The 12,342-nt window shown below is 47.3% G+C and overlaps 1 protein-coding gene across 1 annotated transcript; it reads left to right on the top strand.

Annotated features, from left to right (window-relative positions):
- Positions 1 to 414: 414 nt before the first annotated feature.
- LOC145625001 (uncharacterized) lies at positions 415 to 999 on the top strand. The gene has a single exon (XM_081678085.1). The coding sequence runs from the start codon at positions 415 to 417 to the stop codon at positions 997 to 999; it is 585 nt and encodes a 194-aa protein (XP_081534211.1).
- Positions 1,000 to 12,342: the final 11,343 nt, after the last annotated feature.

The following is a 12,342-nucleotide window of genomic DNA, read 5'->3' on the forward strand; positions in this document are numbered from 1 at the left end:
GAAGGAATGTGGGAAGGAAGGGGAGGTCACTAGTAGGGAATTGGTGAATGTGGAGAGTGAAGAGGCAAATTGTGACAACAACAGTGATATGCCTAGTGGGAGTAATGGTAACAAATCTGAACTGTGCATGACGGAAGGGGCTGGGATATCTCACCAAAAAATTGCTGCTAGGAAAAAAGGTTGGAAGAGGCTAGAAAGGAAGGCGGTTGGTGACCTTGCTATGGTGGAGGTTGAAAACCAGTACACTAGTGAGGTGGGGATGAAAAGAGGGGTTGATGCATGGAGTAACACAGTAGAGAACTGGACCGTAGGTGGGGAAACTTATAAAAAAACAAAAAAAAGTGAGCATGTTAGTGCCGGAGACGGGGTAAATCAAGTAGAGGGGATTGGTGCGATCCAACCCCTCGAAGAGCAATGAAAATCCTAAGTTGGAACTGTCAGGGGCTTGGCAACCCCTGGACAGTTAAGTCTCTCCAAGACTGGTGTTGGAGAGAAAAGCCAAATACAGTATTCTTAATGGAGACTATGATTGATGAGGATAAGCTAACTAGAGTCCGGAATAAATGTGGATTTACAGAGGGGATTTGTGTGAGTAGTAGAGGGAACTCGGGAGGAATGGGGTTTTGGTGGAGAGACATCAATGTGAGGGTAAGCTCTTACTCGCGTCATCATTTTATTGTGGACATATGTGACCATGAAAATAATCCAAATTGGAGAGCAGTAGGTGTGTATGGGTGGCCGGAGCAAGAAAATAAACATCTTACATGGGCAATGTTACGAAGAATTAAATCGAGTAGTAATCTCCCGTGTGTAATGTTTGGGGACTTTAATGAGATCTTGAGTAATGGTGAGAAAGAAGGAGGTGTGCCTAGAAGTGAGAGCCTTATGGATGCATTCTGGAATGCAATAGATGATTGTGAACTCCGTGATCTGGGATACAAGGGTAGCATTTTCACTTGGAAGAAAGGAACATCTCTTGATACCTTGATAAGAGAATGACTTGACCGTTTTATGGCAGATGTAGCATGGTGTAATATATTCCCCAACTTTGTGGTTCGACACTTTCTAATATATAGATCAGACCATGCCCCTATACTCCTTGACACGATAAACTACTATGAAAGGGGAAGGGTGAAGAAGTTATTCAAGTTCGAGCCGTGGTGGATGTCTAATGAGGAGTGTACGAAGGTCATTGAAGAGGCCTGGCTATGTAGCGTGGGTTGGCAAACTGCTGATCGCATTGCAAATTGTGCTGAATATTTGACTTCATGGGTGAACCGCTGTTTTGGTGATTTAAAGAAAAAAATTAAAATAACAGAAGTTAAGCTCCAAGAAGATCAAAAAAGAGATCCTGATGCTGAGATGTTAGCGCAATGTAATTCCCTTACTAGCCAGCTTGATGAGTTACACCGTATGCAAGAATCGTATTGGTTTGCGCGTGCTCGAGCAAACAATCTCAAAGATGGGGATAAGAACACAAAATATTTCCATCAGAAGGCAAGTACCCGTCGCCACATTAATAACATCAAGGGCTTGTATGATGATAACGGAGTATGGAGAAGCACGAAAGTTGAGCTGGAAAATACAATTGAATCGTATTTTGCTGGCTTGTTCCAGACCTGCAATCCAACCGAGTTCGAGTCTGCATTGGAGGGAATTGGAAAGGTCGTGACAGAGGAAATGAATGTGGGCTTATGCAATGAGCCAACCGCAGAAGAAATAAAAATTGGCCTTTTTCAAATGCACCCGAACAAAGCCCCAGGGCCCGATGGTATGCATGCACTATTTTATCAGAAATTTTGGCATATTGTTGGGAATGATATTATTAATTTTGTGAAGAGTTGGTGGCGTGGTGAATTGAATTTGAATGATGTTAATAAGACTTGTGTGGTTTTGATTCCGAAATGTGAAGAACCTAAGCGTATAACGGAATTCAGACCTATAAGTTGCTTTAATGTTGTGTATAAAACTATCTCAAAGGTTATGTCGAATAAAATGAAACCTTTTTTGGAACAAATTATCTCTATAAATTAGAGTGCATTTGTTCCAAAAAGATTAATCACTGATAATGCATTGATAGCCTTTGAGATATTCCATGCCATGAAAAGAGGGGGTGAAGGAAAGGATGGGACTATTGCCTTAAAACTCGATATGAGTAAGGCATATGATAGGGTGGAGTGGTGTTTTATGGAGAGAGTGATGTATAAGATGGGGTTTTGCGATACTTGGGTTCGAAAAATTTTGGATTGCCTGTCGAGTGTATCCTTTGCTTTCAAGATTAATGGGACAATTTCAGGGTCGGTTGTTCCTACTAGAGGTCTTAGACAAGGTGATCCGATCTCTCCATATCTATTCCTTATTGTTGCTGATGCTTTCTCTACTTTACTATCAAAAGCGGTGACTGATAAGCTGATTCATGGTGTGAGAATTTGCAGAGGCGCCCCCAGAGTTTCACATTTATTTTTCGCCAATGATAGCCTGCTTTTTGCCAAAGGTTCTGTTAGTGAGTGCTCGGTGATAGCTGATATTATCAGCAAGTATGAAAGAGCATCCGGTCAAAGTGTCAATCTGACAAAAACAGATGTGGTATTTAGCAAAAATTTGAGTGAGTCCCGTCGGTTGGAAATTGTTGAGATTTTGGGGGTAAGAGAAGTAGAAAAACACGAAAAATATTTGGGCTTACCAACGATCATTGGGAAGTCCAAGAAAGCTATCTTTGCTAGTCTGAAAGAGAGAATTTGGTGGAAAATACAAGGGTGGAAAGAAATGCTACTATTGAGGCCCGGAAAGGAGGTATTGATCGAAGCAGTTGCTCAAGCAATCCCGACGTATATGATGAGCATATTTAAAATTCCCGACAGTCTAATTGATGAGATTCATGCTCTCTTAGCAAGGTTTTGGTGGGGTTCTTCAGAAACATCTAGGAAGATGCATTGGAACAACTGGGACTCTATGTGCAAACCGAAGTCCCAAGGAGGCCTTGGCTTCCGCGATCTCAAAGTTTTCAATCAGGATTTATTAACAAAATAGATGTGGAGGCTCTACAATAACCCAAACCTACTGCTTCATTCGATCCTCAAGGCTCGGTACTTCAAAAATTCCTCAATACTTGAGGCATATCGTGGGTATTGTTTTGGGTGTTTTTGTCCCTCGGGAGAGTTACAACACGAAGTATGATCCGGCCGAGCTGTACCTGCAAAATAACGGAGACTCCGGGTGGTTGGAGCTCCGCCTCCGATGGTCAAGTTAGTAACTTGAAAAGGAATAAAGAGGACGGAAATTTAGGTGGGTATCTGCTCAGATTCCAAGCTCAGGTGTTTCTCTGATGTGAGAGAATGCAAGTGTAATAAATGGTAAAACGTGCCCTCAAAAAGAGGGACATCTCCCTATTTATAGGGTCTTTGGGAATTGTGCCCCTGATTAGGTCACTGAACCCTAATCATTGGTGGGCTGCGCCGTTTTGCGGCTTTCTCGGGATTTGGGCCTGAAGGCCGCCTTTTTTCCCTTAATTTCTAGAGTGACACTTGTCAAGTAGGGATTGGTCCACTTTGGGCCATCCTGAGGCTGACACGTGTCATCCTCTGATTGGACCACGTGGCGAGGTAAAATTACCCTAAACATTTGCCCTTCACAGATGTGACGTGTCACGCCACGTGGCATCCGTGACACGTGTCACGCCACGTGGCATCCGTGACACGTGTCACGCTCTGGTTGGCGGTAATTTTACCATTAAAGAGTAACCGTTCACCTTCCGGGTAAATTACGAGAATGCCCCCATATTTACCCTCTATATATAGCCGTTTTACCCTCATAATTTTGTACGTTTACAAAAATTTTCTAGAGAGAAAACTTTGAGAGAGCAGAAGTCATCCGTTTGAGTCAGGCGCAAGCAAGAAAGCTCATTTTCCATCGACCCAGCCGGACCCGCCTAGTTCCAGATATTACATCAAAAGGTACCGTCTCTGCCTCTCTCAGCTCTTTTTCTTTTTTCACCGCTTGTACATATTTCTTGCAATAAATGGATGCATCACCAACACACACGGCATAGCCTAGGTTAGAGTCCAGCCGGTCACCAAGGACGGCTGAGTCTAGGACTGGGAGTGCCGTCTCGGGGTGTTGGGACCACCCTTTGCCTTGGATTCCGACCAGTTATGTGTCTGTGTAGGACACCATGGCTCGGACAATGCAGACGGCAACTGATCCAAATTAAAAAAGCGAAGGCTCAGGCGGCCAAATGCCTGAGGGAGAAAGGTCTGGTCAGGGAGACCAGACGGCTCTGGAGAGATCCCCTCCGCGCGCCCCCTCAACTCCCGCTGATTCCTTCTTGGAAGAATGTGACCAAGGCGGCGATGAGGCCGTCTCTGCCCCCTTAACTCAAAATGAGGAGGAGACGGAGAGCGACAGCTCCGCCTCTACCTCTGAGAGCAGTGACGATTTACCCCCGCTTCAGGATAGCGAGGAGGAAGAAAGGAAAAAATGGAACGAGAAGGACGATCCCTTCAACATTCACGTCTCCTCCAAGGACCGGATCCAAATGGAGGAAAACTTAAAGAATTTTACTAAAATGCACCCGCTAGGAGACGGGTATAGGATTCGGGTGCCGCCTGAGAATGGCACCGTCTCCTGGGAGGACGATCAAGAGAACGCCAACAGCTATTTCGGTTGTTATGAGGCGGCGTTCAAGGCTGGTTTTCGCTTCCCCCTTCACCAGGCGGTGAAGGCAATTTTGAGAGGCTACGGCCTTGGAGTCTGGTAACTTACCCCCAATTCTTGGACAAACATTCTGGGGTATGTTGCCGCCTGCGAGTTCCAGGGGCTTAACCCCGGGTGGGAGGCTTTTGCTAATATGCATTATCTTAGCAGAAGCCCAGGCGGCTGGAGGGCGTGGTATACTCTAACCACGCATCCCCAATACATGATGACCTTGGACAAGGTCTAAAAATTCGACGGCTGGAAACACAGGTTCTACCTGATGTCAGCTCCAACCAGACGGGAGAATTATGAATTCCGTCTGTACAATAAGAAGCCCGACTTGATGGGCCGGAAGTGTGCTCTTCCCCGGATCCTAGAGGAGGATTTTGACAAGATCATTGAGGCAGACTTTTTCGGCCTTACAGACGCAACCTTGTCAACCGGGGAAACAATAAAGGTCCCCAAGAACTGGATCCCCAAAAGCGCCTGGTTCAGGGACGAGTGTTTCCTATCCGCCTGCGGGCTAGGACACATGTTCACCAAACGTATGCGCCTGCGTTTATATTCGTCTGTAGTATCTTTCTATCGGAATTGATTTATGATATTGATCAATTTCTCTTTTTGCAGAAGAAGCATTAAAAATGTTGCAGACGGAGAAGACTCCTAAACGATCCTCTGCAGTCATCCGCAAGGAGCTTGCGGAGAAAGCTGCGGCTGAGGTCAAAGCCAAGGTAATAAACGCCTGACCCTTTCGTAAATTGATCTTAACAATTATTTTTCCCTGATGCTAACTTTAACTTGGTTATTTTTGCAGGGAGGAGAGGTTGGAAAGACGTTTGAGAAACAACTCAAACGAGCTAGGGAGGAGACCCCCTCCGTTCTCAACAAAATCAAAAAATCCACCTCCGCGTCAACTCCTGGCGCCTCAGCCGGGCATCAGCAGATGCGGATAGCGGGGCGAAACGAGAAGATAGGCGGCAGCGTGTGCCTATGATCTCGTCAACCCCTTATCAACAGCCGCGGGGTTCACCACGCCTGCAAGCGGTTCTCGCTTGGCCGGCTCTAAAGGTAAGAACCCTTTTGAATCCCCGCTTGAGCTGGGGTGGCCTTTGCGGGTGAAATCCCACTCTCAACACACGTCATCTTCAGACGGTCGGCAACAAATAGGTGCTGCCTTAGTTTCGCACTCATCACGTATTGATTGTGGTGCAGATCAATCTCCCCGCTGGCCAGACGTCCAGAAGCATGCCAAGGCCATGCTGGAAGCCGTCCGGAAGAAGGATAAAGACAGTATCCCTGGGATAGAGACGTTCAATCTGGAACGCATTCTATCCCTTCTGGCTGAGGTAAGAAACTTGTCAAATTTATTTCTTTCCAAGTGTTTTATCCCGCCTGCAATACTTATACGGCCTGCTTTTTTGCAGGCCATGCTGCGGGTGGACGGGCTCAAACGTCCTTATTCCCGCAAACGGGAAGAGGTAAAAGGGGCAAGAAGTCCGCCATAGACGCTGACAATATTGCTTTACACTCGACTATCGTAAATGAACTTGAAACTAAAGCAATCATTATGACACAGGCGTCTAGAATCCAGCAGCTGGAGGCGGATCTGGAGACGGCCAAACAGCGGGCGGGTGATGCTGAGACGACCCAGAAAAAGGTAGAGGAGGCTAGGAAGAAGGCGGATGAGAGCGCCAAAAAGGCTGATGAGGCGCTCAAGAAGGCCCAGACGGACCTTGGCAAACTTCAGGGTGTTTCTGAATAGAACACCAACCTGAAGACCAAGGTTGAGAAGCTAGAGAAGGAGGCTGCTCAGGCTCAGAAGAAATTTGCAGCAACCCTGGAGGCGGAGCAAAACCGCCTAGTTGCTGAAAGTGACGCTGACAATGATGCCCGAATGAAGATCGCCTGGGCTGCCTTGTACCCAGACGCGGATTATGGCGTCTGGGCACTGGCTCACAGGTACGCCGAGGACGTGGTGTACTTGAGAGAGAAGGGTGAGCCAGAGCTTGAGTCCTTCGACGCCTGGGTTAACGCCAACAATGTGCCCCTCGTGCCTCAGCTACCTGGTCCGGGTGAAGCACAAGAGATTCCCTCAGACGGTGAGGAAGAGAACCAGGAGGAGCCGCCTGCAGGCCAGAAGTGACTTTTCAGCGGCAGTATGCCAATCTCTGTTTTTTGTTTTTTCTTTTATTCAACGGTAGTATGCCAAAACTTGATTTTTCGGCCTGCGTGCCGAGTAACTTTGTATTTACCGGCTGTGGAGCTGGGCTAATTAACAATTTCTCCTTTCTCCCAGACGGGGTCCGGTTAACATTTAATCCACTACAACCGTTTGGTTGGGTGGAATTTTAATGAATGGACCAACTGAGTCAGTTTTGATCATCTTGCGTTTGCGTTTGAATTTCAATTTTTGCGAATTTTAATTTTTCATTTTTGCCTAACTTATCAAAAGCATGCGGCGATTTGTTGCCTAACTTATCAAAAGCCTGGCTGTCCTTGCCCCTTGACGGTTGTGTGATTGGTTTCAAGTGGAGTTGGTTGATTGACTTGGTAACGTCTGATGCTGCAAAGAGCATGATGCGTTTGTAAGTCAATCAATCACAGTAGTGATTGCCCCAAACCAAGTGCACAGCCGTACATCAACAGGCGTTCCAGTCACTACTCAGACGGCTCTTGTCCGTCTTGGTAGAGATTTCATGGCCATTGAACAACTCTTTTGCCCCAATTGGGATAGAGAGTGCAATTTTGGAATAAATAACCTAAGTGAGAACTTCAGCCGGTGACCGACTGATGCCCCAGGGCATCCGGTATCCGGTAACTTGATCGTTCTTCACAAATCATTCTGGTCAGACGGCTATGAGTTGACCGGTTCGGTCATTCAATTTTTGCCGTCTGCATAGGTACGTAGAACCGACAAATAGTCTGTTCTCTGCGACGATTGCACCCGGAGGGGTGTCGCCGGACGCCTTTGTCCATGTTGGGACAGGCGATTTTATAAATTGAGCAACCATCCGGCCATTTTAGCCTTTGGTCTTGTTTGAGACCGGTTGCATAGCCACTAAGCGTTTTTGTACTTAGTTTTTAATCGGTGAATTTACACTAAGTGTCGAACTTAGTTGGTTAAACCAAAAAGCCTATCGGGTATTACCCAGATGGACGGGCAATTATTAAATCATACCAAGTATCAAACTTAAGTAAATAAACAAAGGATCCATCTGAGCATTACCCAGGCGGTCAAGCAAATGTAACCTTTACTAAGTATCAAACTTAGTTAGGTAAGTGAAGAATCCGTCTGAGTATTACCCAGGCGGATAATCAAAAAGCAACAAAACAATTTTGCAAACAAAGTCTGAATCTTTATTAATTGACTGACTGTTTACAAAAAACTTACATTCTCAGAAGTAGTACTTTTTCAAATTGTCTACATTCCAAGTTCTAGGCAGGCGCCTGCCGTCTGGAGTTTCCAGGCGGTAGGTGCCGTCTCTCACTTCCTCATAGATCCGGTAGGGGCCATCCCAATTTGGAGTTAGCTTTCCCAGCTCATTTGCCCTACCGGTTGCCTCCATTTTTCGTAACACTAAGTCGTCAACTTTCAAAGGACGCTTGTGTACTTTCTTGTTGTAGGCTCTAGTCATTCTCAGACGGTAAATCTCATGACGCAAGGCGGCATTGCCCTTGCGTTCTGGGAGTGAATCCAATGCCAGGTGCATTGCTTCCCAGTTTGCCTCTTCATCATATAGCATGACTCTAAGAGTCGGCTCGTAATGTTCGATGGGCAAGACGGCTTCTGCACCGTAAACCATGAGAAATGGGGTTTCACCGGTTGCCCCTTTTGTTGTTGTCCGGAAGGCCCATAGGACATGGATTAACTCTTCGGCCCATAAGCCACCGGCTCTTTGTATTTTCTTCTTAATGCCGTCTGAGACGAGTTTGTTGAAGGCTTCAACTTGGCCGTTTGCTTGGGGCCGGCCAACAGATGCAAAATAGCTTGAGATCCCCTGATCTCCCAACCAGGTTTTTAGCTGAGGAGTTTCAAACTGAGGACCATTATCAAACACCATAGACATAGGTACCCCATACCGGGTGATAATGTTTTTCTAAATGAAGGAAATTACGTCTGAGGTCTTGATGTTTTTAACCGCCTCAGCCTCCACCCACTTGGTGAAATAATCCACAGCCACCAAGATGTAGCGCTTTCCGCCTAGAGCAGGCGTGTAAGGACCTAGAATGTCCATGCCCCATTTTGCAAACGGGATTGGGCTGTGGATGGCCGTCAGATCAGTAGCCGGATGGTGAATGAGTTTTCCAAATTTTTGGCACTTGTCACATTTGTTTACCAACTCCTTGGCGTCTGCCTCAAGAGTAGGCCAAAAATAATGTCGTCTGGCCCTGACGGCTAGGGACCTGCCGCCTATGTGGGAGGCGCAGAAACCCGAATGCAGGTCTTCGAGAACTTCCTTCTCCTTTTCATGGGTGACACACTTTAACAGAGGTTTAAGAAACCCCGCCTTGAAGAGTTCTCCATTTTTCAACTCGAAGCTTGCAGCTCGCTTCTTTAGGACGGCTGCCTCCTATGGCGAATCAGGAAGTGTGCCGTCTGAAAGATAGGCCCGGATACCATCCATCCAGGTAGAGCTTCGGTCCAGAACTCCAATGGGATCTTCATAAATGCTTCTCTTTTCAAGAACTTCCCAAAAGACAGACCGAGGCGTATCATGGCAGGCGGAAGACGCCAATTTTGACAATGCATCCGCCTGGTTGTTTTTCGACCTAGGCACTTGATTCAGCCGGAATTCCTCAAGTGCCCCGGCCTCTTCTTTGACTGCCTGAAGATATTTGATCATAGCCGGATGAGTAGCCTCGTAGCTTCCCTCATACTGGCTAACAACCAATTGGGAATCAGAGTAGGCGTTAATTTTCATGGCCCTTGCCGCCTTACACATGCGAATGCCGGCTAGCAGGGCTTCATATTCCGCCTCATTGTTTGAGGCCTGAAACTTGAAGCGTAGTGCATACTCAAACCTGATCAAGATTATCCGGAGCCACCAGACGGGTCATTTCAGCAATGAAGTCGGCAAACGCCTGACCTTTTACTGCCTTTCTTGGTTTGTAAGTGATTTCAAGACTTTGCATTTCAATAGCCCATTTCAACATTCTCCCGGATGAGTCTAAGGTAGACATTGGCCGCTTGAGTGGCTGGTCGGTGTAAATCACCACCGGATGTGCCAAAAAGTAAGGCTTCAGTTTTTGAATGCCATATACAAATCAAGGCCAAATTTTTCAACCATGGGGTACCGGATTCAGCATTTTTAAGAACATGGCTAATGAAGTAAACCGGGAGCTGCACACCGTCTCGCTCAGCATGGAGAACGGCACTGAGGGCATGATCTGAGATGGCTAAATACATGTACAACGTCTCCCTAGGTAAAGGACTGACCAACCTAGGTAGAGAATGTAAATGCCCTTTCAACCTCTGGAATGCCGCCTCAGCATCATCCCCCCATTCAAATCTGGTCTTCTTCCTGATTGCTTGGAAGAAGTAGAGGCACTTTTCGCCTGACCGGCTGAGGAACCTCCCCAAGGCGGCCAGACAACCGGTGAGTCTCTGCACTTCCTTGACAAAACGGGGTGACTTCATGTCTATCACCGCCTGTATCTTTTCAGGGTTAGCCTTTATCCCCCTTTGATCAATCAGGAATCCGAGAAACTTCCCAGACTCAACACCAAAGACGCATTTCTTAGGATTTAACATGACCTTATGCCGCCTGAGGGTGGTGAATGTTTCTTGGAGATCAGCAAGGTGATCCGTCTGTAGCTTGGATTTGACTATCATGTCATCAATGTACGCCTCCACATTCCTCCCAATCTGATTAATGAAGACCGTATTAATCATCCGTTGGAAAGTGGAAGGCGCATTTTTCAAGCCAAACGGCATCACAGTATAACAGAATAACCCCTGATCAGTTACGAAGGCCGTCTTCTCTTGATCCTTCTTCCACATGGGTATCTAATGGAAGCCGGAGTAGGCATCCATGAAACTCATCAAGGCGTGACCGGCTGTAGAATCTACCAGACTGTCGATCTTTGGAAGCGGGTAACTGTCCTTTGGACACACCTTGTTGAGGTCTGTGTAATCAACACACATGCGCCAGGTCCCATTCGGTTTCTTAACAAGGACCACATTGGCCACCCAGTCGGGAAAGTTGCAGGGCCGAATGAACCTGGCGTCTAGCAGCTTTTTGACTTCGGCAGCTGCCGCCTGACTTCTTTCCTCACCGTGGTTTCTTTTCTTTTGTCGGATGGGCTTCTTTTTGGGGTCCACGGCGAGTTTGTGGGCAGCGAGATCCGGGCTAACGCTTGGCATCTCTTCCACTTCAAAGGCAAAAATGTCTTTGAATTCCTTCAGCAGAAGGTGCAAGCTTGCACCCAAGGTAGCATGAGCAACCGTCCCCACCTTTATAGTACGTTCTGGACGGCTGTCATCCAGAACGAGATCAATGTTTTCACCAGCCGGCTGGGGGCGGAGCTCATCTGACCGTTCACCGGTCAGTGATTGCTATTTTTTCTCTTTCTTCACCTCCACCAGCAGAGGTGCCTTTCTTTTCTTCCCGGCTACTGGTGGGACAGGCGCTGGGTCGGCATCCTAGACATTGTCAAGGTCTATTAGTTCCTGGCCGTCTGGGGCCACAGTGTCTCTGACGGCTGAGAGATAACACTCTCGGGCCGTCTTCTGATCCCCATTCAGGGAACCAACAGTGCCGTCATCCCTCTCATACTTGATGAGCATGAGAGACGGGATGATTACTGCCTTGGCTACGTTGAGGGTTGGCCGACCAAGGATAATGTTGTAGGCGGTCAACTCCTCAACGACCAAGAATCTGACGAGAATATGTCGTCCTTGGCCCTTCTCTCCCAGCCGGATGGGTAAGTCAATTCTTCCGGCTGGGTAGACCATCCCACCCCCAAAACCAACCAAGGGGTGGGTGACCGGATGCATGCTGCTGACGTTGTATTTCAGCTTTTGCAAGCACCGGAGGCTGATGATGTCTGATGAGCTGCCGGTGTCAATAAGGATTCTTCCAACCAGTTGGTTGACAACCTTACATTCAATGACAACCGGGTCATCATGCGGACGGCGGACGCTGCCCCTATCCTTCTCAGTGATCAAGACGTTTGGGAAGGAGGTGCTTGCAGACGCCTACTCATCATCATCCTTGTCCATCTTTCGAAGATGGCTCTTGGTGCCCCGGATGGTAGGGCCACCACAGGAGAACCCGCCTGCTATTGTGTAGACCGGCTCCTTGTCTGTATCCGAGCTACTAGCAGGCTGGGGGGTAGTCTTGGAGGACTGACCCTTGTTTTTCTTTTTTGCCCCGGCTGGGGACTTAGAAATGTAGGACTTCAACAGGCCTTTGTCAGCCAGACGGTCCAACGCCCGCTGAAGACTGAAGCAGTCGTTGGTGTCATGGCCGACCTCCTCATGGAACTGACAGAATTTATTTTTGTTCCGTGACTGGACATAACTCTTCATAGGATTCGGCTTCTCAATGGACAACCGATCCTTTACCTCCATGATGATGGAGTTGCAGTCTTTATTAAACTCGTACTTGGGGACGTACGGTTTAAACTCTTTATTTTTCTTCTGGGACG

The sequence above is a fragment of the Chenopodium album genome, chromosome 3, assembly GCF_948465745.1.
Source record: "Chenopodium album chromosome 3, dcCheAlbu1.1, whole genome shotgun sequence".
In the NCBI taxonomy this organism is placed as follows: Eukaryota; Viridiplantae; Streptophyta; class Magnoliopsida; order Caryophyllales; family Amaranthaceae; genus Chenopodium; species Chenopodium album.

Bases quoted from the DNA above. Each gene is read 5' to 3' on its own strand.
- LOC145625001 (XM_081678085.1), top strand. From the start codon at position 415: ATGAAAATCCTAAGTTGGAACTGTCAGGGGCTTGGCAACCCCTGGACA.